Here is a 21,627-nt window from a genome sequence, read left to right on the forward strand (position 1 = left end):
GGGGAGGGCCGAGCACTGTCCCTCCTGTGGCGCCCGCCCCACCCTCTGGCTCCACTCCCTGCCCCCTCCTGCCTCTGCCCTTCGGCCACTTTCCAGAATGAGAATAGCCCTGAGCTCGGGTTTCACTGGAACGGAGCCCCCAGCCTGGCCTGGCCCTCTGGAAGCTGGAATCCTCCCCGGGGAGCGGGGTTAGGACCCTCTCTGCTGGCACAAGCCCGGGTGTGGGTGGGTGGGTGGGTGGGGCAGGGCCCTCCTTGCTGAGCCCCTATGCCCTGCTAACACTCACAGTTTGCCTTTCCTTTGGAGATCACAGCCCCCTCCTCTCCATGGGCCCCCCAATACTCCTCCCAGCCTGGGGGCCCCTCACAGGGAGGTGACTAGCTCATCTGTCCGTCCGTGTTCGGGGCGTTTGGATTTCACGTTTAATCTCTGTCTCTCTCTCCTGTCTCCCTCATGCCTCTCCTCTCTTCTCGGCCTTGACCTTCCTGCCACCCCCACCCCCACCCCCACCCCCCAGCCTGTCTCGCTGCTTGAGAAAGCTGCCCCCCAGTGGTGCCAAGGCAAACTACAGGCTCATCTCGTAGCGCAAACTAACCTGCTCCGAAATCAGGTGACACCGGCTTCTAACCTTGCACGTGCTGGCGCCTTCCGGTCTGTCGCCCTGTCCTGCACTGAGCGCCTGTTGGCCCATCCGCCCTGCCTGGGGTGGGGTGGGGAGGAGTCGGGGGGGAGGCAGGGCCGAGCCGGATCCTGGCTCCTGGGCTCGCAGCTGCAGCCAGGCACATGTCCAGTGCCTGAGCTGGGGCCACTGGCTTCCAGTGAAGCCTCAAATCAAGTGCAGAAGGCAGAGAGTAGCTGAGGGCCTGGGTTGATGTGGATGGGGGCTGGGGTCTGTCTCCTCTAAAATCTGACACTCTCGGGATTTGGGGCCACCTTTGAGTCATGTGTCCCCTGGGAGGGCTCCTGAGGGCAGGGACATGATGACACAATGGCCCTTCAAGCCTCGTAAGAGCTCTGGTTATCCTGCACTCACCGAGAAGATAAACTGGTCCAGAGAGGCTAAGTCAGCAGCCCAGAGCCACAGAGCTGGAGAGTGGCAGAGTTGGAGCTCATTTGCCCCTTGGTTGTTTTCCTAGCTCCCTGGGTTGGCCCCTACCACATTCACCAGACTCACAGGGACCTGGGCACCCCAGGTGCCCCTGGAGGGGATGACGATGTGGTCTGGGAGGTGTGCTGAGCAAGGCCTCTGCCCCACAGTGGTCCAGGAGGGCCTCCTGGAGGAGGTGGCTGTCTGTACTGCCCAGCTGTACTTAACTCTTCTCAGTCCCTTGCCCTCAGCTGATTCAGGCCCTGGATGAGCCTGGTGCGACTAGGGATGCTGGGGATAGGGGGTCTCGTGTTTATTTCCCTCCTGTGAAACCGACTCAAGTGTCAGGCCAGCGTAGACATGGCCTGGACGCGATGGCAGCACCCCCTCCTCATCCCAGGATGGGGAGGGTGACCAGTGAGGATGCTGGCTTTCTTTCTGGGCAGCTGCTCCATTTTTTCTGGGCCGCCTCCTGATTTCATCATCTTCAACCCCCATGCATTGAGTGCCTGCGAGGTCCAGAGCTCTGGGCCAGGCATAGGCTCGCCGCCTCCATTCTTACCTGCCCCGCTGCCTGATTTCTCTTAGAGCACAGTGGTGAAGGCTGGTAGTGGAGGCCGGGGTGACTGGGTCTCCAGGATCTGGGGGAGGTGGCCTAGGGGTTTTCCACTGACCTCAGGTAGAGATTCGAGTGGGGGTGTCTTCTCAGATGCCTTCCAGCTGGAGGGGAGATAGGGTTCCTGCCCTAGAGCCAGCATTTTTGCACAAATTTGGCCAGAGGCCAGGTTCCTGGTTTTGTTGGGTGGGAGGAGCCCCTGGATGGTCTGCTGCTGCTTGGGGGGCTCCTGGGCAGAGTGTGGTTGGCGATCCAGCTGGGGGGGGTGCCCTGCCCAGCCTTGTGGGACAGCCACACACACGTCATGGCTGGCGGACTGCAGATGTTCCACATTTGGCCAACTTGGCTTTCCCTCTTGGCTCTGGTTTTTATGTGATTATGTCCTCCTTCTGCCCCCGCTCCTGCCTCGTGCTGACTGAGCCTGGAGAGCCTCTAGTTAACCTGTGGGCGACCAGCCAGTGGGGGGTCTGATTTGACTTTGGGGGAAACTCTACGTCCTCTCGAGGCTGCCCTCACCAGGTGTCCCCAGGGGCAGGTCCCGAGCTGCTCCCCACTTGTAGCAGCCCCTCCTAAGCCTGCTTGCAAGATCTGCTACATTGCTGGGGGGTGGGGGGTGGAGGGCTGATTTCAATTTCGTGTCTGCTGTCCCTGCCTCCAACGTGGAGCCCAGCCCTAGGGCCTCCGAGACCTCCCTGACAGTGGCCAGCTCTCCCCTCACTCCCTGCCAGCCTGCTTCTGGAAAGAGTGGAAACGAGGCCCATGACTGAGGGAGGAAAAGTCACAGGCCCTGACTTCTAGGAACTCTACAATGGAGGCCACCCCTGGCTCCCTTTCTGCAGGGTTTCTGGGATGAGTGAGCAGGGCTGGTGTGCAGGGGCCCTCGGTGGACAAGCTGCTGGGCTGCCTCCCGTTTTCTTCACAAGTGTCCCTCTGGAGATCTGGGACCGGGCCTGTGGGTGGTGGCCCTCCTGGGGAGGGGGGTTCTTAGCGGGTGTGGGAGCCGGGTGGTCCAGGCAGGCCTCGGAACATGGGGGGTTTGAGTCAGACTCAGCAATTGAAGGTGGCAGGTGGGTGGAACCCTGCGAGATACTCGCGTCCCAGTGGGCTGGAGGTCACTCAACTTTTTGATGGTTCAACAAACCTTTGTTAGCTTTGCTAACTGCCAGGCACTGGCATCCCTGAGGAAAGTCCTAGAAGGAGAGAAATCTGTGTTTTCAACCCTGGCCGAGGGGTCAGGGGGCTGAATGTCCCCAAGGGTCCCTTATATCTGATCCTTTCCAGGAGAGGCCAAGGCACGTGGGTGTAGACAGATGTCATTGTTCCTAGTCTACCTTTACATTTATCAGGCTTAAAAAAGCCAGGCAAGGAACCCGTGCTCACTCTAGCAAGTTCCACCCGCCCAGAGGTAAATGAGGTCAGAGAGAGGCCGTCTGTCACACAGCTCTGGCTGGGGGCATGGGGTCTCAGGGCTGACTGGGGCTGGTCCTGGGGCCTGGTGCTGGGTGGGACAGCTTGGAGGGGAAGGGGCCCCGGCAGCAGGCGGCCCCAGCCCCAGCCTCTGGATGGGAGGCCTCTGGCCAGGACTCTTCTCTGGGCGGGGCCGGCACGTTCCTGGGCTCTGACTCAGGCCCCGAATCCAAGTCACCCTGAGTCACCGTTTCCAGCTGCGCCTTCCAGAAGTGAGCAGAGCCCCTTCCCCAGGGTCTGTGACTCACCCTGCCTCACCGAGGCCCTCCGCCCACTTCTCCATCCCTCTCGGGTCTGTGCGATGGCAGCCTTGGCTCCACGGCCTGGCCACGCATGAGGAATGGAGGATGCAGGGCTGGGCTGGGAAGGGGGCCGCACTCATGCCCGGAGAGAGGCTCTGGGGATGGGGTCCGGCACCCACCCGGCTGCCCGGGGCCCTCCGTGCCTGGCCCAGCATGCTCCCCTCACCTCAGCACTCCTTTTCTGGAGGTGTCTGAGTTGTTTCCGGCCTGTGACTTGGAGGGGACAAGGTGACAGGAGGGAGAGGGGTTCCTGGCAGGGGAAGGGGTGTTTGTAGTCAAGACTCCCTGAGAGGTGACGTGAGGGCTGGTTGCTGAGGCTGAGTGGGGCTGGCCCTAGGAAAGGGGGAAAGGCATGTCAAGAACAAGGGTCCAGAGGGCTGACACTTCATCTGAGAGCCGCCTGGGCCTGGGTTGGGGGCTGCCCCCTTCCTTGCGTCTCCAGCCCCTGGCCCCCTGGCCCCCTGGGGAGCGGGCGGTTCTCCTCTTTTCAGTGGCTGCCCTGCCCTCCTTCAGGGGCAGCCCCACAGGCCTGGCTGCAGAGGGGCTGAGCTGGGTGGGAGGTGGGTATTTCAGCCCCCCAGAGCCTGGGGCTGGCGGGAGGGGGCTCAGGCCCCGCAGAGGGCAACGAGCCGTCCTGCCCCCCAGGCCGAGGAGGAGCTGATCAAGGCCCAGAAGGTGTTTGAGGAGATGAACGTGGACCTGCAGGAGGAGCTGCCCTCCCTGTGGAACAGGTGAGGCCCAGGAGGTGGCCCCGCTCCAGGGCTGCCTGTCCCCGTGTTGGTCCCGGGTGCCTTGCGCCCCACCCTCCCCACGCCCCAGCATCCGTGTGTCCCAGGTAAGGAGGGGAGTATACAAGTGTGTGGTCCCACGGGATACAAGGGGGCTCCCCACGGGGTCCCGTCCACCCCAAACGGGAGGCTCACCTTCCTCTTCTCCGCTCCTCCTCCTGCAGCCGCGTGGGTTTCTACGTCAACACCTTTCAGAGCATCGCGGGCCTGGAGGAGAACTTCCACAAGGAGATGAGTAAGGTGGGTGTTTGCCACCCCCCCCGGGCCACGCTCCACGTTGGCCAGTGTCTACCCTGGGGAGCCCCCCTTTCTCCATGCGCACACTGGTGACCCCGGTGCCCCTCGGAGCCCTGGGGACGAGCAGACTCGCCCCTGCCTTCACACCGCAGAGTGTGCCCAGGCCCGGCGTGGAGCTGAGTGGGCAGGGGCGGCTGCGGCCCGGCCTCCGGGACAGACAGGCTTGGGAAGATGCAAGCAGCCCCTCTCCGACTAAGCCATATTCTCAGCGAACCTTGGACCAGGGAAACCGTGGCTTCCCAAAATGTAGGAAAACAATATGTAAATTACAAGAATTTTCTCAGCTTTCAGTTTTTCTCCCATGTTTCTTAAGATGTTGACAGAGGTCTGCTTTCTCTGCTGCAGTCTGGTACGAGAGGGGTCTGTTTAGCTTAAATTCCCAGATCATCTTCTTTTTGACTGCACTGTCAGTTAAACTGTGAAGCTGAGTGGTAGCAGCCCAGTGGCGGCAGCTGTCTCCCTCTGCACGGTTAGTGGCTCTGACTCTGTCTTGGGCCCAGAGGAATGAAATGCTGATGGTAGAATCCAGGCCCGGGCCAGCAGGAGGAAAAACCTGCTTGAGGATCTCCTGACTCCCCACCCTGAGTGTGGCTTTACCTTTCTTACCTTGTTCCCTTACTGTCAAAGAATTAAAGCAACTTATGACAAGTTTAAAAAACAGAGAAAGGTGTCATGGGGAAGAAACTTTTGTAAGGTTAGTCCCTAGAAGTATATGCTGTAAGGCATGATTGTTTACATGTGGAAGGAAAATTCAGCTCTGAGTTTCCTGGTGGCCAAAGCAAAGAGGGAAATAATCTCAGTAACAAGTCACCACATATGTGGGATAAACCTCTTCTCTTGCCTGTGCTTTAGGTAAAATCTGGGAGCTGTGGTGTGGGCTGAAAGCATCTTTGCAAAATGACCTTAGCGACTAGAACCAACTAGATTTTAAAGCAGTACAAGTTTATGTGGCATTTTAGGAAATCCCTACAAGTAGGAAAAAGAGAAAAGATGGTCCCCTGAAGTAATAACTTAGCGATGCTGCCCACTCCCCCTGTTTTTTTTCCTCTTCATTTTTTTGGGTTTGTTGTGCTGGTTCCCAGCTCTGACTGATGGGGAAGGTGGAGCTTGTTCCTGGTGGGGGACAGAGGTGCTGGAAGCTGGGGGTGTCTGGGATGTCCCTTGGGAGGTAAGGCAGTTCGGGGGTCCTGGCAGGCCCCCAACTCCTTGCCACCCCTCGTCGCAGCTCAACCAGAACCTCAACGACGTGCTGGTCAACCTGGAGAAGCAGCACGGGAGCAACACCTTCACGGTCAAGGCCCAGCCCAGGTGAGTGGTGCGCGGGGTGGGGGCAATGAGGCTGGGGGTCACCGGCTGGGGCTCCTGCTCACACTGGCCGGCACCGAGGCAGGCGCGGGCCTTGTCCACGTGCCCAGGTCTGTGTCTTCCTTGATGCCATGTGGGTTTGGATCTGGGGGGTCCAGGAACCTTCCTGCTCAGCTGCCCTGTGCTCAGGGGGGCAGAGTCCCCACTCATCGGTGGTGTCCGTCGTGGGAGAGGCCCTTCCTGGGCAGGAGCCGCACATCACCATGTCCTTGTTTGTGCGGCAGGAGCAGCCAAAGGTGGGGGGCTGCTGGGTGACTCGCGGGTGTGGAGCCTCTGGGAAACTGAGCCGTCCTTTCAGAGCAGGGAGGGACGCCCCCTTTCCTCTCCTGGCTCACCCTGGAGGGTGCAACCTGCACCTGTGAAGGGGTTCTGCTTGCCTTCCCACGGCCCCTCCCAGCTGCTTCCGGAGGGGATCCCTGCTTCCGGAGGGGAAGCCTCTCGCTCCTCTGGCCTCAGGGGAACAATAGCAGGCTCTGGGACTTCCCTTCCTTTCTGGTCGCGCGCGTTTGTGTGTGTGTGTGTGTGTGAGAGATACTGAGGGAATGTGTGTGTGAGCATGACTTGAGTGCATGAGTGTATGTGTGTGTGACACTGGCAGTGTATGTGAGCATGTGAGTGTGACTTTATGTGTCTGTGTGTGTGTGTGACACAGAGAATGTGTCTGAGACTATGAGTGTGAAAGGGTGTAAGTGTGATACTGTGGAATTGGGTGACCCTGTGTGAATGTGTGAGACTGTGTCTGAGTGTGAAATGTATGACTGTGTGTGTGTGTGTTGGAAAGTGTGTGAGACTGAGTGTGAAAATATGTGTGAGTGTGATACTTTGGAAGTGTATGTGTGATCCTGAGTATATGCGAGACTGTGAGTGTATGTGTGACTGTGTGTGTGTGACTGCACACGAGAGTGTCTGAGAGTGTATGTGAGATGCAAGTGTGCACGTGTGTACCACAGCCAGGTGTGGAGAGCAGCTCCTGAACCTGGCTCTCCTGCCTGTAGATTAGGGTGAGCGGGGCTCTGGCCTCAAGAGAAGGTGGTGATCAATGAGTGTCATGCACCCCCCAAAAAAACCCTCGCCAAGTGTGTCAGAGGGGGCCTGGCAGCGTGCCCTCTTCCATCCTGCTGATTCCGTCCGCGCCACCCCAGAGCCCGTGGCAGCACCCCGAGGCCGGCCAGGACAACCCGTGCCTGGGTGTGGGGGGCCTCTGCAGGGCGGGGGGAGGCCGTTTGCCCCCGACCCTCCTCTGCACAGAGCTGCCTTGTGGGGTCCCATGGTGAAGGCCTCCTGTCCGTCCCCACAGAAAGAAAGCTAAACTCTTCTCCAGGCTGCGCCGAAAGAAGAACAGGTACCGGCACCGAGTGCTGAGCTGTGGGGCCCCGAGGCCAGCCCTGGCCTGGGCCAGCCCCCTGCATGCCCCTTGTGCCTGGCTCCGGGGTGCCACTAATCCTAACAGCCTCTGAGTGTGACGCAGCTGCCTGGGGGCCCGGGAGGCAGGGGGTGGGCTGTGTGCGTGTGTCGGGGAGTGGGCTGTGAGCGTGTGCACGTGTGTTCTGGGGGACGTGCTGTGTGTGTACGTGTGTGCTGGGGGGTGGGCTGTGCATGTGTGTGCTGGGGTTGGGCCATGTCGTGTGTGCGTGTGCGCCCGGGTGGCAGGAGGGGGAGGGAGGGTGTGGCTGGGAGGTGGCGGGGGTGGGCAGGGGTCTGCGCGACCACTCGGTTCTGCAGATCCCCGATGCAGCCCTGGCGAGCCAGGCCCTGGCTGGGTCCTGGGGTCCCAGAGTGGCATTTAGAGGCGTGGAAGGGGGCGAAAAAGGAGGCCAGAGAAGGGCCCCAGGGGATGGAGCATCGCAGTGGTGTTTTTCATCGTGCATGTGTGTCTTCTGTGTATATTTATGTATATATGTGAGTAGACAGACACATTCACCCGAAACACAAGTTCAAAGAAATGAAAAGGTCACGGCGATGTCACTCGCACATCTGCTGGGTCCCCGCTGTTCCCTGGCTCCTTTGGCATCCCTACCCACGTGGCCCAGCCCCAGGGCCGCTGAGTGCCCAAAATGTGGCTAGTGTGGCTGAGGAGCTGAATTTACAATTTTATTTAGCCGAAATTAAATTACAGCTGGGTAGTCACCTGGGTTTACTGTGTGGGACGGTGGTATTCTGGAGTTTCTTTATGCAGGGACAGATGCGGCTGTTTATTCTCTGCCCTCCCCTCACCAAAGCGGCCCACCATGCCCGCCGTTTGCCCCTTTGCTTTCGGGCTCTGAGCCGCCTGCCTGTGGTCTCCCCTCTCGCTCCTCGGCGAATGCAGGGCACCGGCCTTGGTTCGGCCAGGCCGGACTGATGGCCTTTGGAGCAAAGGGGCAGAGGCCAGGAACAGTGTGTGTGTGGTGGGGGTAGGTTGGCATTCCACGTGCAAGTCGGGGAGCCCACCGTGGGGCCCTTGGGGCCAGGCTGAGGTTGGGGTCTGCCCTGAGCCACGGGGCCGCTGCGGGATGTGTGGGGTGGTGTCTGGCTTGCTAGTGCTGTCTCAGGCCCCGGTGGCAGGGGGCAGGGAAAGGCCCTGTGGAGCCCCTAGGGATGCTGGGCAGCCCTGCTCCCCTGGGCACCCCAGCCTTCCCATCCTCTGTGCTGTGTCCTGTGCTGCCACTGTCCCCAAGGCAGGCCCACGCTGGGAACACGTGTGGTCTCGGGCCCCCGGCCTTTCATTCCCACCCACCCCCACGCACACATGCACACTTGCATACACAGTTTCACATGTAGCTATGCATGGATGCACACTCAGACATGTGCACACACAATTTTACACACAGATACATGGGACACATGGACACACAATTTCACGCATGGATACATACACGTGCACAGTTTCACACAGAGACACATGGTGCACACTCACATGTCCACATACATTTATGCAGGACACATCCAGCCATGTGCACGCACAACCTCATACCTGGTTACACACGAGCACACGTCATCACACATGGACCCGCTTGAGCACACACACACACACGTGTACATGCACATCGTCCCCAGGAGTCCTTGGGGGTACACGTCTCTGTGGCCCCCCATGTGCACACACCCTCCCATGCATACCTGCCTATCTGCCCACCCTCAACGCCATGGCCTCCCTGCATGGGACTCCTCTCTCGTCCTGCCCCACAGTGACAACGCACCTGCCCAGGGCAACAAGAGCCCCTCGTCGCCTCCAGACGGCTCCCCCGCCGCCACGCCGGAGATCAGAGTCAACCACGAGCCAGAGCCGGCCAGTGTGGACACGCCTGGGGCCACCCTCCCCAAGTCCCCGTCTCAGGTGGGCATGGGGTCTCCGCCGGGGGCCTGACCCCTCCTCTCCCTCCCTCTCCCCCCACTTCCAGGCCAAGTTCCCCTTCCCGGGCTTGGACCTTGCCCCGCCTTGGGTCCCACCAGCCCAGGCTCCCCTCGGTGGCCCTGGTCCTCTCTGGGGGCCTCTGGCTGTCTGTCCCCATCCCACCCCAGACCACTGTGGCTTCCTCCCTCTTCTCTCTTCCTGACTTTTCGGCCACTCGACTCTCCCTCCCTCTTCCTCTCCTCCACGGGCAGGTGCTCTGGGACCCTTGAGCATCCAGTCTCCGGATGGTCACCTTCTCTCTCTCTCAGGGACTGAGGGGCAGCCCCAGCCAGGTGGCTGCGAGGGACCTTGGAAGGGACAGGAAGAACGAGGGCTCGGGGACAGGGCTGGGAGGGGGCTGGGGGTCCTAGGCTCTGGGCTGCCTCCTCTTGGTCAAGCCCAGTGGCCTCCATCTCCACCCCCGCCACGCCCAGCTGGGTGTCCCCAGGTGTCTCCCGAGCTGTCGGAACTGACCCGTTGGAGCCTGGTGAGCATTATTCCCAGCCCCTGGCTCTCCTGGCTGTAGCCCATTTGACGCCGAGGCTGGCAGCGATGTCGACCCCAGCGGCAGAGCCGGTGCCCGTGTATAGCACGTGCTCTGTGCCTGACGCTGTGCTAGCCCTCCATGTCCGTTCATTCATCCTCAACCCCTGTGAGCCAGGTACCCCGGCTACCACCCGCGTTTTACAAATGGGGACACCCAGGCTCAGAGGGGCTGTGTGATTTGCCGGGGACCTTGCATCTCGTGGCCAGCGGTGGGACCTTCCCCCAGCCCCTCTGCCAGGGCTCTGGGCTCCGTGTTGGCTTCTGGAGATGACTGAGGCCATGGCTGAACTTGAGCTCAACCTGGGCAGGCCAGGATGCAGGGGGAGGTGGAGAGAGGGGCTGCAGATAGGGGCAGAGTAGGCTCTCCCTGTTTCTCAGCTTCCTCTCAGCTCCTGTTTTTCTCCCCAATCTTCTCACCCAGGCCACGCCAGCTCTTTTCCTCCCTTCTCCTTTTCTCCCTTCCCTTCTCCTCTCTTCTCTTTTTTTCTCTTCCTCCCCTCTGCTCGTGTTTCCGACCACCCCCAGGGGCTGTCCAGTGCTCCTGGTCAGTCTGAGAGCAGCGTCGCCGCGTTTGTCTCATTTTCCCTCGGTGGCCTGGATGGGCTGTGTCTTGGGAAGGGACTAACCATGGCTTTGTCTCTGTCTGTTGTCTCCTCCGACCCCTCGCTCCGCTGACCTCCCCGTGTGGCCCCTGCCCACTGCCGGCCCGCAGCTCCGGAAAGGCCCACCCGTCCCTCCGCCTCCCAAACACACCCCGTCCAAGGAGATCAAGCAGGAGCAGATCCTCAGCCTGTTTGATGGCACCTTTGTCCCCGAGATCAGCGTGACCACCCCCTCCCAGGTCTGCTGCTTCCCCCCCAGCATGGCTGTCACCCCCACCCCCTGTCTGGGGCCTCTGTCTTGAGAGCCAGGGAGCTGGCAGGAGAGATCCGCTCTAAACCTGCCTCTCATCTACTCATCAACCCATCCCTCCATCCCTCTATCCATCCTTCCTTCCATCCGTCCATCTGTCCATGCATCCATCCATCCATCCATCCGTGCATCCATCTACCCATCCCTCTATCTATCCTTCTTTCCATCCATCTGTCCATCCATCCGTCCATCCATCCATCCGTCCATCCCTCCCTCCATCCATTTCTGAGCATGGGCTGCAGCCAGCCACAAGGGCCCAGGTGAAGCTACCTGCCTGCCATCCCCAAGGAACGATCAGACCAGCGATGTGACAGAGCAGGGAGGGGGTGCAGGGGAGGCTGTGGGAGCATGGAGGAACTGGGGTGGGGTGGGGTGGGATGGCAGCTTGGAGCAGGTGACCTTTGCCAGGTTGGTGAGAGCAGAGAGGGTGCTTTAGGCCAAGAGGCCAGCTTGCACATAGGCCTGGAGGGGTGGGAGCCAGGGGTCTGGGGCGTCTGGTAGTTCAGGGCTGTGAGAATAGGGGGCAGCTCCTGGCCAGGGCAACTGGGCTTTGCTCCCTGAGCTGCTGACGGCACTTGGAGGTGGAGGTGGGCTGCGGAGCAGAGCCGCTGACCACGAATGCCCCAGAGGGCAGCAAGCACCCACTAGGTGGGTGGAAGTGAGGAGTCCCTGTGGTTGCATCATCTCTGTGGCCCTGGTCAGCATGGTGAGGCTGCTTGCCCAGCGTTGTACTGTACAGCGACTGCCAGTGGCAGGTTCTCAGATCTCAGGGCCTCTGCCTTGTGGAGTTTGCCTGATTCCTGAGCTCGGGGTGGTTGCTGGGCCTGCGCATGGCGAGCTGTCAGGACCCTGGCCCTGCTGGGGCTCTCTGGACTTGGCCGTGTGCTGGCCCCTTATGCCCTAGCTCAGAGGCCTGCAGGGCACAGGGCCAGCTGCTTACCTGTGTGAGTGTGCTTGCTTTCTAGCCACCTCCTGGGAGAGCCACTGTCCCCATTTAGTCGGCGAGGGGCCTGCGGGCCGGCCTGCCCAGACACTGGCTGTGCCCCTTGGGGTTGCCATGTGCACTAGTGCTGCTGCCCCCCCCTCACTGCATGCTTCCCTCTCTCTGCCAGGCCTGGGGGGCACACCTCGGGCACTGCTGCCCGGCACGGAGGGCAGGGAGGAGAAGGCCCCCCTGGCATGCCCTCTGGACCTGCTCGCCCCTGTCTCCTTGGAGCCTGAGGTGGGGCGGCTGTGCGGGCTTGGCTGACTTCTGCAAAGAGAGTGGGGGGTGGGGGTCATGGAAGGGGCAGGGGGCTGGGGCTCCTTGGGGTGAGCAATGTCACCTGCCCTGTGGTGGGGGTCCCCTGGGAGCCAGGCACCATGGGAAAGTCAGTTGTTGGGGCCACAGGTGGGTCAGGACTTGGGCTGGGGCCCCTGTTCCCAGGAAGGGAATCCGCCCTGGCCTGGGCTCCTGAGCGCTGGGGCTTGGCCCAGCTTGGAGGGCCTGAGGCCCTGTCCCTGAGCTGTAAGGTGACTGGGTGCCCTGAAGACTGACAACTCTGGTCTTACCTGGCAGGCCTGCAGCTCAGGCCCCCGTGCCTGGGTCTTGGGCCTCTCTGGCTGGCACAGGGTCCCGGAGGGGGCTCTCCGCCTGTGCTGCCGTAGTTGCCCTCAGTGTGGCTCCTCAGAGCTCCACCCCGCCCAGGACCCCTCTCTTCTGATGATGCTCGGGCATGTTGTACGGGGGCTTCTCACAGCGGGGGCCTGTGTCAGTCTCCTGGGCAGTGCCTGCTCCATGCGTGTTCTGGCTGCACCCCAACCCGCTGCACCGGAATCTCTGGGTTTGGGGCTGGGGTCTGCCCCTGGTGGTTCTGCAGCCTGCTAGTGTTTGGGACCCCACTTGGAGATCGGCCTCCCGGGCTCAGCCCTGGAGCTGGCAGTGGGTGGGCATCTCCAAGGGGGGCTGCCCTTGTGGGGAGGTGAGGGGAAGCTAGGGTGAAGCCCCTGTCCTTGCGGCCTGTCCAGCTGGAGGACCTAGAGGTCGTCTTGTCCACCCTGCTGCTGGGGCCAGGAACTGCTGCTTGGGTGGGGATTGGGGGTGAGGGTGGGTGGGCTCATGGGGCGGCGAGGTCAGCGAGGCTCCTGGGGGTGAGGTCGGCAAAACTGGGGGTGAGGTCAGCGAGGCTCTTGGGGTTGAGGTCAGCGAGGTTCGTGGGGGGGCAACGTCAGCAAGGCTCCTGGGGGTGAGGTTGACGAGGCTTCTGGGAATTAGGTCAGCGAAACTCATGAGGGATGAGGTCAGCGAGGCTCCTGGGGGGGCAACATCAGCGAGGCTCCCGGGGGTGAGCTCAGTGAGGGGCATGGGGTGCAAGGTCAGGGGGCTTATTGGGGTGTGAGGTCAGTGAGGAGCACGGAGAGGGGCAAGGTCAGCGAGTCTCCTGGGGGTGAGATCAGCGAGGCTTTGGGGGTTCGAGTTCAGTGAGGGGAGTGGGGGGCTCTGAGGAGAGGTGGTCTCTGGAGCAGGTGGTGCAGACGTCTGTCACTGTGGGAGGCCGCTGGCCGCAGTGGCCATCGCTGTGCCCCTGCAAGTGTGTGTGCACATCCGTGTGCCCCATGCCCGTGCGTCCACCTGTGTGAGCACCTGCCTGCCAGGTGCCTACTGTGGGGCGCCCCCACCCCCACTGCTAACTGCCGCCCTCCTCTGCTGCTGCGGCCGCCCAGTTTGAGGCCCCCGGGCCCTTCTCGGAGCAGGCCAGTCTGCTGGACCTGGACTTCGACCCCCTCCCGCCCGTGGCGAGCCCTGTGAAGGTGCCCACGCCCTCCGCTCAGGTTGGTCTGTGCCCAGCATGCCCACGGGCCACCTGGCCATCTGGGCCTCTCACTGTCCCTTCCCCTGGCCCAGGATGAGGGCAGAGCCAGGCCAGCCTGGGGGTCCCCGGGGAGAGGAGGGTCTGCTCAGCACTCCCCTGGGCCTCTCTGAGCCCCGGCCTCCCCTGTCAGCGGCCTGGGCTGCGCAGCCCCCTGCGGAGGTGGCCAGGACCCCGGGTGGAGGTGTCCGCCTTGCCTGCCCCTGTGCCCGCTGGGTCGAGGGCTGGGAGGTGGGGGGCTTGGAGGGGTGGCCCTGGGCTCTGCTTGCTGCCGTGTCTCTAACGTCTCTAACCTCTGTGCTAACTCTGTCCTTCTCGCCCGCACCGCTGCGCTCAGGCTGTCCCGTGGGACCTCTGGGAGGTAAGCCTGCGCTCGCTCGGGGCCACTGGCCCGGCTCCCCTGTGTGGGCCCGGGCCGCTGGGCTCCCCCTTAACGCTAACCGTAAGGAAACGCCACACGCTGACAAGCTGGTCTCGGAGGTGTGAGTTTGAGGTGTTGGGGAGACTTCAAGGAGCAGAGGTCAAGACAAGGCTGGCAGCTCAAAGACCACCCAGCCTTTTCTTAACCCAGCCCATCCTGCTCATGGTCATAAACGCAGGACAGCACACATGCGTGCTGAGTGCGCTCACAGCCACACACACACACCGGATAGCACATGCTTGTACGTGCCTGTGCATACTCATGGCTGCGTAAATGCGGGGCAGCACACACATGAACCTGGGCACGCTTATGGCCACATACACAGGACAGCACACGCATGTGCCTGGGCACACTCATGTCTGCACACACAGGAAAGTACACAAATGTACCTGGGCACACTCACAGCCACACATACACAGGATAGCACGTAAACTCATGACTGCCAAATGCAGGAAAGCACACACATGTGCTGAGTGTGCCCACAGCCACACACACACAGGATAGCACACACATGTACATGCCTGTACACATTCATGGCCACACAAATGCAGGACAGCACACACACATACCTGGGCATGCTCATGGCTGCACACGGGCAGGATAACATATACATGTACCTGGGCACACATATGACCACACACACACACACCGGGCAGCATACACACCTACCTGGGCACACTCACAGCCACACACAGGCAGGACAGTACACACATGTACCTGGGCATGCTCACAGCCTCACACACAGAGAACAGCACATGTGTATGCATGCTCACAATTGCACACACACAGGAAAGCACCCATACGTGCCTGTACACACTCACAGCCACACATGCAGGACATCAGACGTACGCCTGGGCACACCCATGGCCATGCACACAGAGGAAAGCACACACATGCCTGTGCACTCACAGCAGCACGCACTCACGTAAGCACACATGCCAGCACACATCACAGCCACACACACAAAGCATGCACTTGCCTGCACACCCATTTGCACAAGTGTGTGCGCACATGCCCGTGAAGGCGACCTGGCTGCCCTCATTTCCAGCAGTTCTGCTGCTTCTCCCTCTGGGGAGGTACCGGGCCTCTGCCAGGGCCGTGCAAAAGCGGCTCCTTGGTGGGCTTGAGCAAAGGGTGCCTGTGACGCCGGCACAGTTGTGAACCCGTGATGTTTGGCCATAGATGGTCATCAGTCACCCGGATGGTCCACATACGTCAACGAGGGCAGGGCCCTGCAGGGCAAGGCAGGGAGGGCTTTGGGGTGCGGGGAAGAAGACAGTTCTTGTCCAGTTGCTGTCTGTCCACTGGAAGCCGCTGGGAGGTGGCGTCAGGGCGGGATGACATGGGAAAAGCAGGAAAGGCTTTTGTGTGCAGGGCTGGGCCGGAAGGGACAGGACCTGGTCAAGAAATGGGCCTGGCCCGCAAGTAGCAGTGGTAGAGCTGGAGTTCAGATCCCAATTTCCTGGGCTCTGAAGCTGGGGGCTCCTGCCTGTAGGCCGGGTGGGTGGGCAGGTGGCTGTGACCACCCCAGGCCCAGCCTTCCAGAAAATGCCCTCCCCAGCCCCTGGAGTGGGTTCCAAAGTCCCAGGCCTGACCGCGGGTGTCCCAAACCTGTGTGCTCTGGTGACCTGCAGGAGCTGGGAGGATGAGACCCTGGCCACTATCAGCTCCCAGAGGCTCCGTGAGCTGGGCCTGAGCACGAGGGCTGGAGGGCTGGGGCTTGGCAGGGCACATGCCTGCTGGGAGCTCGGAAAGCTCTGGAGAGAAGAGGGGCCAGAGAAAGCCCATGGTGTGATTTGACAGCTGGATTTCAGTGGGGGCTGACTCGGTGGGAATGAGGATGTGGGAGGTGGCGTCCTTTCTGGGGTCTTCACCCGTCTTTTGCCCGGGCTCTGGCAGGCGGCCTCACTCAGGACCCCTCCTGTCCCATTGGTGCTCACTGCCCCCTCTGCCCACACAGCTGCTCAGGACTCTTCTCTTATTTCATTCCCTGCCCACACCTTGCCCCCACCTCCCCTGCCTCCCCCTTCTCTCCTGGTGGCCGTCACTAGCCCATGGAGAGTCCGGCGGGCAGCCTGCCTCCTTCCGGGGAGCCCGGTGCGGCCGAGGGCACCTTTGCCGTGGCCTGGCCCAACCCGATGGCCGAGCCAGGGCCTGCCCAAGTAAGTGTCCCCCTGTCCCCTGCATGGCCCTGGTCCCTGGGAGCCTAGCACGAGAGAAGCACCCGGAGGAGGGGACAGAGGAGGGTCAGGCCACTGTGGGCCTCAGCATGGCCAGCCTGAGCCCAGAGGCTCCGGGAGGGGCTTGTTCTTTGGGACCATGGTGACCTCAAGTGCTGGGGTAGCTGAGTTTTCTCACCCAGTCTGCACCATGACCTTGAAAAGTAGACATTTGCCCTTTTCCAGATGAGGAAATGAAGGCTAGGAAGGTCCAGAGCTTGGAAGTGGCCAAGTCTGAATGTCAGCCCAGGTCGGTTTGACGACAGCCAGGCAGTGCCCACTTTGTCTTGCCTGGACTGCGCCCTCCTTCTGGGGGAGAAGGCGGTGTCCAGGGGTGGGACGGACACACACTGCTGTCCCCCAGTGCGGGTCTCATCTAGGGAGCAGGTCCCAGGGGCCTGTGGGGGCTTCTCGGTGGCACATCGCCCGGCGTTGTGGGCTTCCAGCACCTTCTCCGCAGCTGCTTCCCTTGCCCACAGTGACGTCGGGGCTTCCTGGAGGCCACGTCCACCCGGGCCCATGGCCCTGTGCTCCGGTGCTGCCCCTGCAGCCCGTCTGCTGTGTCCTGCCCTGTCCTGTGTCTGACCCAGGCCGGCCTTTGTGTTGCAGCCAGGAGAGACCTCGGAGGTGGCGGGGGGCACGGAGCCCGCGGCTGGAGCCCAGGAGCCTGGGGGGACGGCGGCCAGTGAAGCAGCCTCTGTAAGACGACAGGGGCCAGGCCCTGTCTTTTCTTCCCTGCTGTCTGTCTGTCCGTGTGACTGCCCAAGCTCCCCGCCCCGTCTGCCCTGTCATCCTGGGCTGCCCCGGGCCTCATTCCTGCCCTGGGGCCTGGAGGCAGGCTGGTCCCCACCAGGCACGGACCCCCTGACCCCTGACCCTGTGCCCACTCCGCCCCCCAGAGCCCTCTTCCCGCCGTGGTGGTGGAGACCTTCCCAGCGACTGTGAACGGCACGGTGGAGGGCAGCAGCGGGGCTGCCCGCACCGACCTGCCCCCTGGATTCATGTTCAAGGTGAGCACAGGCTCCGGCCCCACGGCCTGGGAGGTGGGGTCACCCCCGGAGCAGATGCAACCCGGGGATCCTCACTGCATGCCACGTGCGCCAGCCTCCCAGGCGAGGCCTCCTGCAGGGCTGGGGGATGGGTGGGTGGGGCGCGAGGGCAGGGTGTGTGCGTGTGTGGGGGGCACCCTGTGCCTGCTGATGCAACCCCCCCGCCTCTTGTCCTCTGCAGGTGCAGGCCCAGCACGACTACACGGCCACTGACACCGACGAGCTGCAGCTCAAGGCTGGTGACGTGGTGCTGGTGATCCCCTTCCAGAACCCCGAGGAGCAGGTCTGGGCAGGGGTGGGGGGCACCTGGTGGGCGGCGGGGGTGGGGCCATGGCCGTGGTGGTGGGGCTCGGCCAGCAGGGGCAGCAGAGGCCCGCAGGTCGCGGGGACCCCGGGCTCAGCATGTCCTCTCTGTCCCTTCCCTCTTATTTGCTCTTTGTGCTCTCTTTCCCATCTCCTAACTTCTCCTTCCCTTAGCCCCCTCCTTTCTTTCTCCTCTTCCCTCCAGCACCCCCTCTCCAGCCCCCCACTTCCTCCGCCACTGCCCTTTGTCTCCCAGTCTCGGTTCTTCCGTGTCCTCACTTCTTTTTCTACCCTCGCTCTGCTTTCTTCACTCCATGCTCTCCCGTCCTCCAGCCCTGGCTGTCCCTCACCTTTTGTAGCTGAGTTTTCCTCCCCTTGTCCTCTTTTCCTCACCTCTGGCCTTTGCTGACCCCTAGGGGAGGCTCCCTGGGCAGCCCCTGCTTGAGCCCTCCTGCTCTGCAGCCGGCCCTGCCCCCTGCCCCCTGACTCCCCCCAGCGGTGTCTCCCGCTGATTCGCACCCCACACGCCTTCCAGACCCTTCTTGTCTTGTGAGGCCTGTCCCGTGAGCCAGGCCCAGCCCGAGTGTGTTCTGCCGGGTCCGACTGCTGCTCTAGTGGGGCTCACTGCCATGTGGAGTGAGCCCGCGGTGGCCGGGTTGTTAGTGGGGTGTGGGCAGCGGGGCTGAGGGGGCGGCCGTATTCATCTCAGGTAGACAACCCAAGAGCACACAGGGCCATGGGTGGATGGGCTGAGAATAGGCCTCTTCCTGCTTCCAGGGAATCCCCTCAGTCATCAACACATCAGTGAACGAGATGTCAGAGTGGTTGAGGTGGGGAGAAGGGTCAGGCAGGTTGGGGAGGAGGCCACCCTGGTGAGTGGCGGGGTCCTCGGTGGGGATTTCAGGGCAGTACTTAGTGAGGCCCCATGTGGGGAGGGGATTTGAGTAACAAGTATTTCCTGGGCCTGTGGTTGAGTCGGTCAAGTCTCCTAAGCCCCAGGTCTCCTGAAGAGCCAGCCTGTGCTGGGTGGAATCTCAAGAAGCAGAATCCTGGTCCCAGCCCACAGTGGGCTCAGACAGGACACATGGAGGGTCCGTGGCATGGCAAGAATTAAACAACAATGACATGCAGTTAAATACCAAAGACTCAGGAGGCCCTGGGCCAGGCTAGGCCGGCCACCATGGGGCATACGTAGCTCAGCCACAGGGCAGGGGCTTAGGGCCACGACTTTCCAGGGGTCAGGGCTGGGGCCTGGGCAGAAGATCCCCTTCTGGGCCTAGGTCGGAGCTGTTAGAGGGCTTGTGGGGCAGCTTTGGGCCATTATAGCAGTTTTCAACTGATCACAGCTCAGCAGAACCTTCCGGCATTGTTGGTAGGAAGTCTGACAGCCTTGAAATACAGCTCTTATGTCCGCTGTGGGCTCTAGACAGTGGCAGGCTCCTTGGCTTGGGGCTGAGGGAGTTTGGACCTGCTCACAGCAAGGGCAGGATGGCTCCTGGGGCGGGTGGTGGGGTCTCGGGAGGCTGCCTGGAGGAGGCATTCTTAGCAGGGCTTGGGGGGCTGAGTGGAGGAGCCTCCCCACAGCAGTTCCCAGGTGAGACCCGGGGGCTCCACTTTCCCATGCAGGATGAAGGCTGGCTCATGGGCGTGAAGGAGAACGACTGGAACCAGCACAAGGAGCTGGAGAAATGCCGGGGCGTCTTCCCCGAGAACTTCACCGAGCGGCTGCAGTGAGCGCGGCCTGTCCCCCTCTCCGGGTGTGTGAAGACCCGTCTTTTCCCGAAAAATGTGTGTTTTCTTCTTCCTCTTTTTTTTTTTTTTCGTTTTTCTTTTTCTTTCCTGTTGTTGTTTTCAGACTTTTGAAAAGCAAAGGGAAATCGAGAGGAGAGGCCTAAGTGAGCGGTGCTCTCCCCAAGATTTTAGGTTGTCCCTGAGAGCCCGGTTTCCAAGAGCCCAGTTTCCTGCGGCCGGTGGAACTCCTCAGTGTTGCTGAAGCTGCTGTGTCCCCTAGTTGAGTTCCTGGAGCCCCCGGCCCGCTGCCCGCTGGGTGCCTGAGGCCGCATGAGTGCCCGGAGCGGGCCGGGGGTGTCCTGGCGGACGTGCTGGCCTGGGCGCTGAGCCACCACGCTTGCCTGACGCTCTGGCCGGGCCCCTGGGCCAGGCCCTGCCCTGGCAGCTGCTGGGGGTGGCACCCCGTCTTTCCAGTGACCGCGTGGCCAGCACCAGCCCGGCAGGCCCTGCCTGCAGACTGTCTGTGTGCCGTTTGAAAATAAACCTTAGTGTTCAAGAGAAAGCGAAACAAACAGAACTGACAAAAATATGCAGGCAATGTGCGTTGGTTTATTTCCTTCCTCCCGTCGTCTGTCTGCCAGTGCAAATGGAACTGTGATTATTTGTGGCTTTTGTACTGAAACAATGGAGGGAAAAAAGCACGGCGGGACAGGCTGGGTTGTGAGCACCTGCTGGGGACCAAGGGTCACCCATGTGGCAGGGCTCCCTCCTGCCGGTGACGGCGGTGCTGGGAGCTGGCCCCTGGCAAGCCCGTGCTGCTGGGCCGCCCGCCAGGAGCGGAAGACAGAGATTAAAGTGATGTGGAGGGAGGCGGAGTGATTGGTCTGGAGGGGCTGGAAATCCTCCCAGGGGCCCGTGCTGGTGGGCAGGGAGCTCCTTAGCCAGTTTCTTCCCTCTGGGTTCCATCTGTCTGGGTCCAGACCTGCCCAAGGGCTTTTCCCCATGTCCCTGGTATTTGCGTGTGGGTGTTTGGTGGACCTGGGGTGATGGAAGTTGCCAAGAAGTCTGTTGGGTACTGTGGCCCCATTTCACAGATGAGGAAACTGAGGCCCTGGTGAGTGGTGGAGGTGGGATTTGAACCTGAGCATGGGGCGTTGCAGTGGGACCATCCGGGGGCTTCCCCTCTTCTCTGCTTTCCAGCCTCCAGCCGCCGTGGCCCCAGCCCCGGGTTCTCCAGCCTCCATCATCGGAGGCTGCAGGCACAGGCGGCAGCTGTGGATCATTCCAGAAGCTATGGGGGTGTTGTGCTCCGGGACAGGGACCCTGGCCTAGAAAACTGGCCTGGACTTCCCAGGTGGAAGGCATTTATCTTACATAACTCTGGAAGGCAGTAGGAACGAGTGAATGGGGTGGGTGCCTGACCCTTAGCTTTACTTGGGGAAATTCCCTGGGCTTTGCCATATGTGGGTGGCAGGACTGTAGTTGCGGCCCCGCCTTGTCCTTGTGCCAACGGTAATTGCCGAGAGCAGCGGAAGTTCAGTGGGGGCGAAGGACGCTCATTTCCAGTTACCCTGGCTGGGAAGGCTTTAGCTTTTCGCCCCGGCACTCCTTTCATTCCTTCCGCATTGACTAAGGCTGAGCTGCCTGCACAAGGCGACCCAGCTTGTCAGCCAACAGAAGCTCAGAGCTGTGCCCTGGGGGGACGTGGGCACGTGCTGGGGTGTCCGTGGCCCGGTGCCAGCGTGAGGCACCTTCACATTTTTACAGTGATATAAAAGTTGTAACATTTTCATTGAAAACTCAATGTCAAGAAGAAAGCACCTGCATTAGGCTTAGTCATAGGATGAGACACAAAAGAGCAGAAGGTGGCTTTGAGCTTTGCCCCTGCCCCTGGAGAGCATCCTACCGTTGCAGCTGGGGTCGTTTGGGGTGGTGGGGTGGGGAGAGACCTGATCAGCACCACAGGTGTCCTTTGCATTCTCTGAGCACCACTCAGGGCCTGCAGGGCACTGAGGGAGAGGCAGGGCCAGGAGCCAGGTCTGGGGTGCTGGTGGCTCAGAGGAGGCTCCAGGGACAGCTCCCAGGGTGCAGGGGTGCCAGTCCCAGGGGAACTCAGAGCCGGACACAGGGAACCAAAAGGGCTGGGCCAGAAAACCAAGGCTGAGGTGGGGCCAGAATTGAGGAAGCGGGCAAGAGGCAGGTGGGAAGGCGGGGAGTGGTGAGATCTGGGAAAGGAGCAGGTTGGTTTTCCGTGCCTGGTTGCTGGCGATGCAGTGCCTGGGAGGGTTTGGCACAGCCTGACTCC

At 61.5% G+C, this 21,627-nt stretch overlaps 1 protein-coding gene across 9 annotated transcripts in view; it reads left to right on the forward strand.

The window, feature by feature from the left end:
• Positions 1 to 19,911, forward strand: part of BIN1 (bridging integrator 1) — a 58,869-nt gene extending 38,958 nt beyond the window's left edge. For 2 of the 9 annotated variants that reach the window (XR_005218722.1, XR_005218723.1), the window contains exons 7-20: positions 518 to 610; positions 4,118 to 4,203; positions 4,425 to 4,500; positions 5,783 to 5,865; positions 9,088 to 9,235; positions 10,551 to 10,679; positions 13,454 to 13,561; positions 13,937 to 13,960; positions 16,072 to 16,182; positions 16,849 to 16,938; positions 17,139 to 17,249; positions 17,470 to 17,571; positions 19,218 to 19,379; positions 19,508 to 19,911. Coding sequence is in view for 1 of the 9 variants with exons in the window: in XM_037849003.1 (XP_037704931.1) it covers positions 518 to 610; positions 4,118 to 4,203; positions 4,425 to 4,500; positions 5,783 to 5,865; positions 9,088 to 9,235; positions 10,551 to 10,679; positions 13,454 to 13,561; positions 13,937 to 13,960; positions 16,072 to 16,182; positions 16,849 to 16,938; positions 17,139 to 17,249; positions 17,470 to 17,571; positions 19,218 to 19,325 (1,269 nt within the window). In the remaining 8 variants the exon portion in view is untranslated. The remainder of the gene's footprint in view (positions 1 to 517; positions 611 to 4,117; positions 4,204 to 4,424; positions 4,501 to 5,782; positions 5,866 to 9,087; positions 9,236 to 10,550; positions 10,680 to 13,453; positions 13,562 to 13,936; positions 13,961 to 16,071; positions 16,183 to 16,848; positions 16,939 to 17,138; positions 17,250 to 17,469; positions 17,572 to 19,217; positions 19,380 to 19,507) is intronic. The other 7 variants (XM_037849003.1, XR_005218725.1, XR_005218724.1 and 4 more) reach the window with 7 other exon arrangements.
• Positions 19,912 to 21,627: the final 1,716 nt, after the last annotated feature.

This window comes from Choloepus didactylus, chromosome 9 (genome assembly GCF_015220235.1).
Source record: "Choloepus didactylus isolate mChoDid1 chromosome 9, mChoDid1.pri, whole genome shotgun sequence".
Classification (NCBI taxonomy): Eukaryota; Metazoa; Chordata; class Mammalia; order Pilosa; family Megalonychidae; genus Choloepus; species Choloepus didactylus.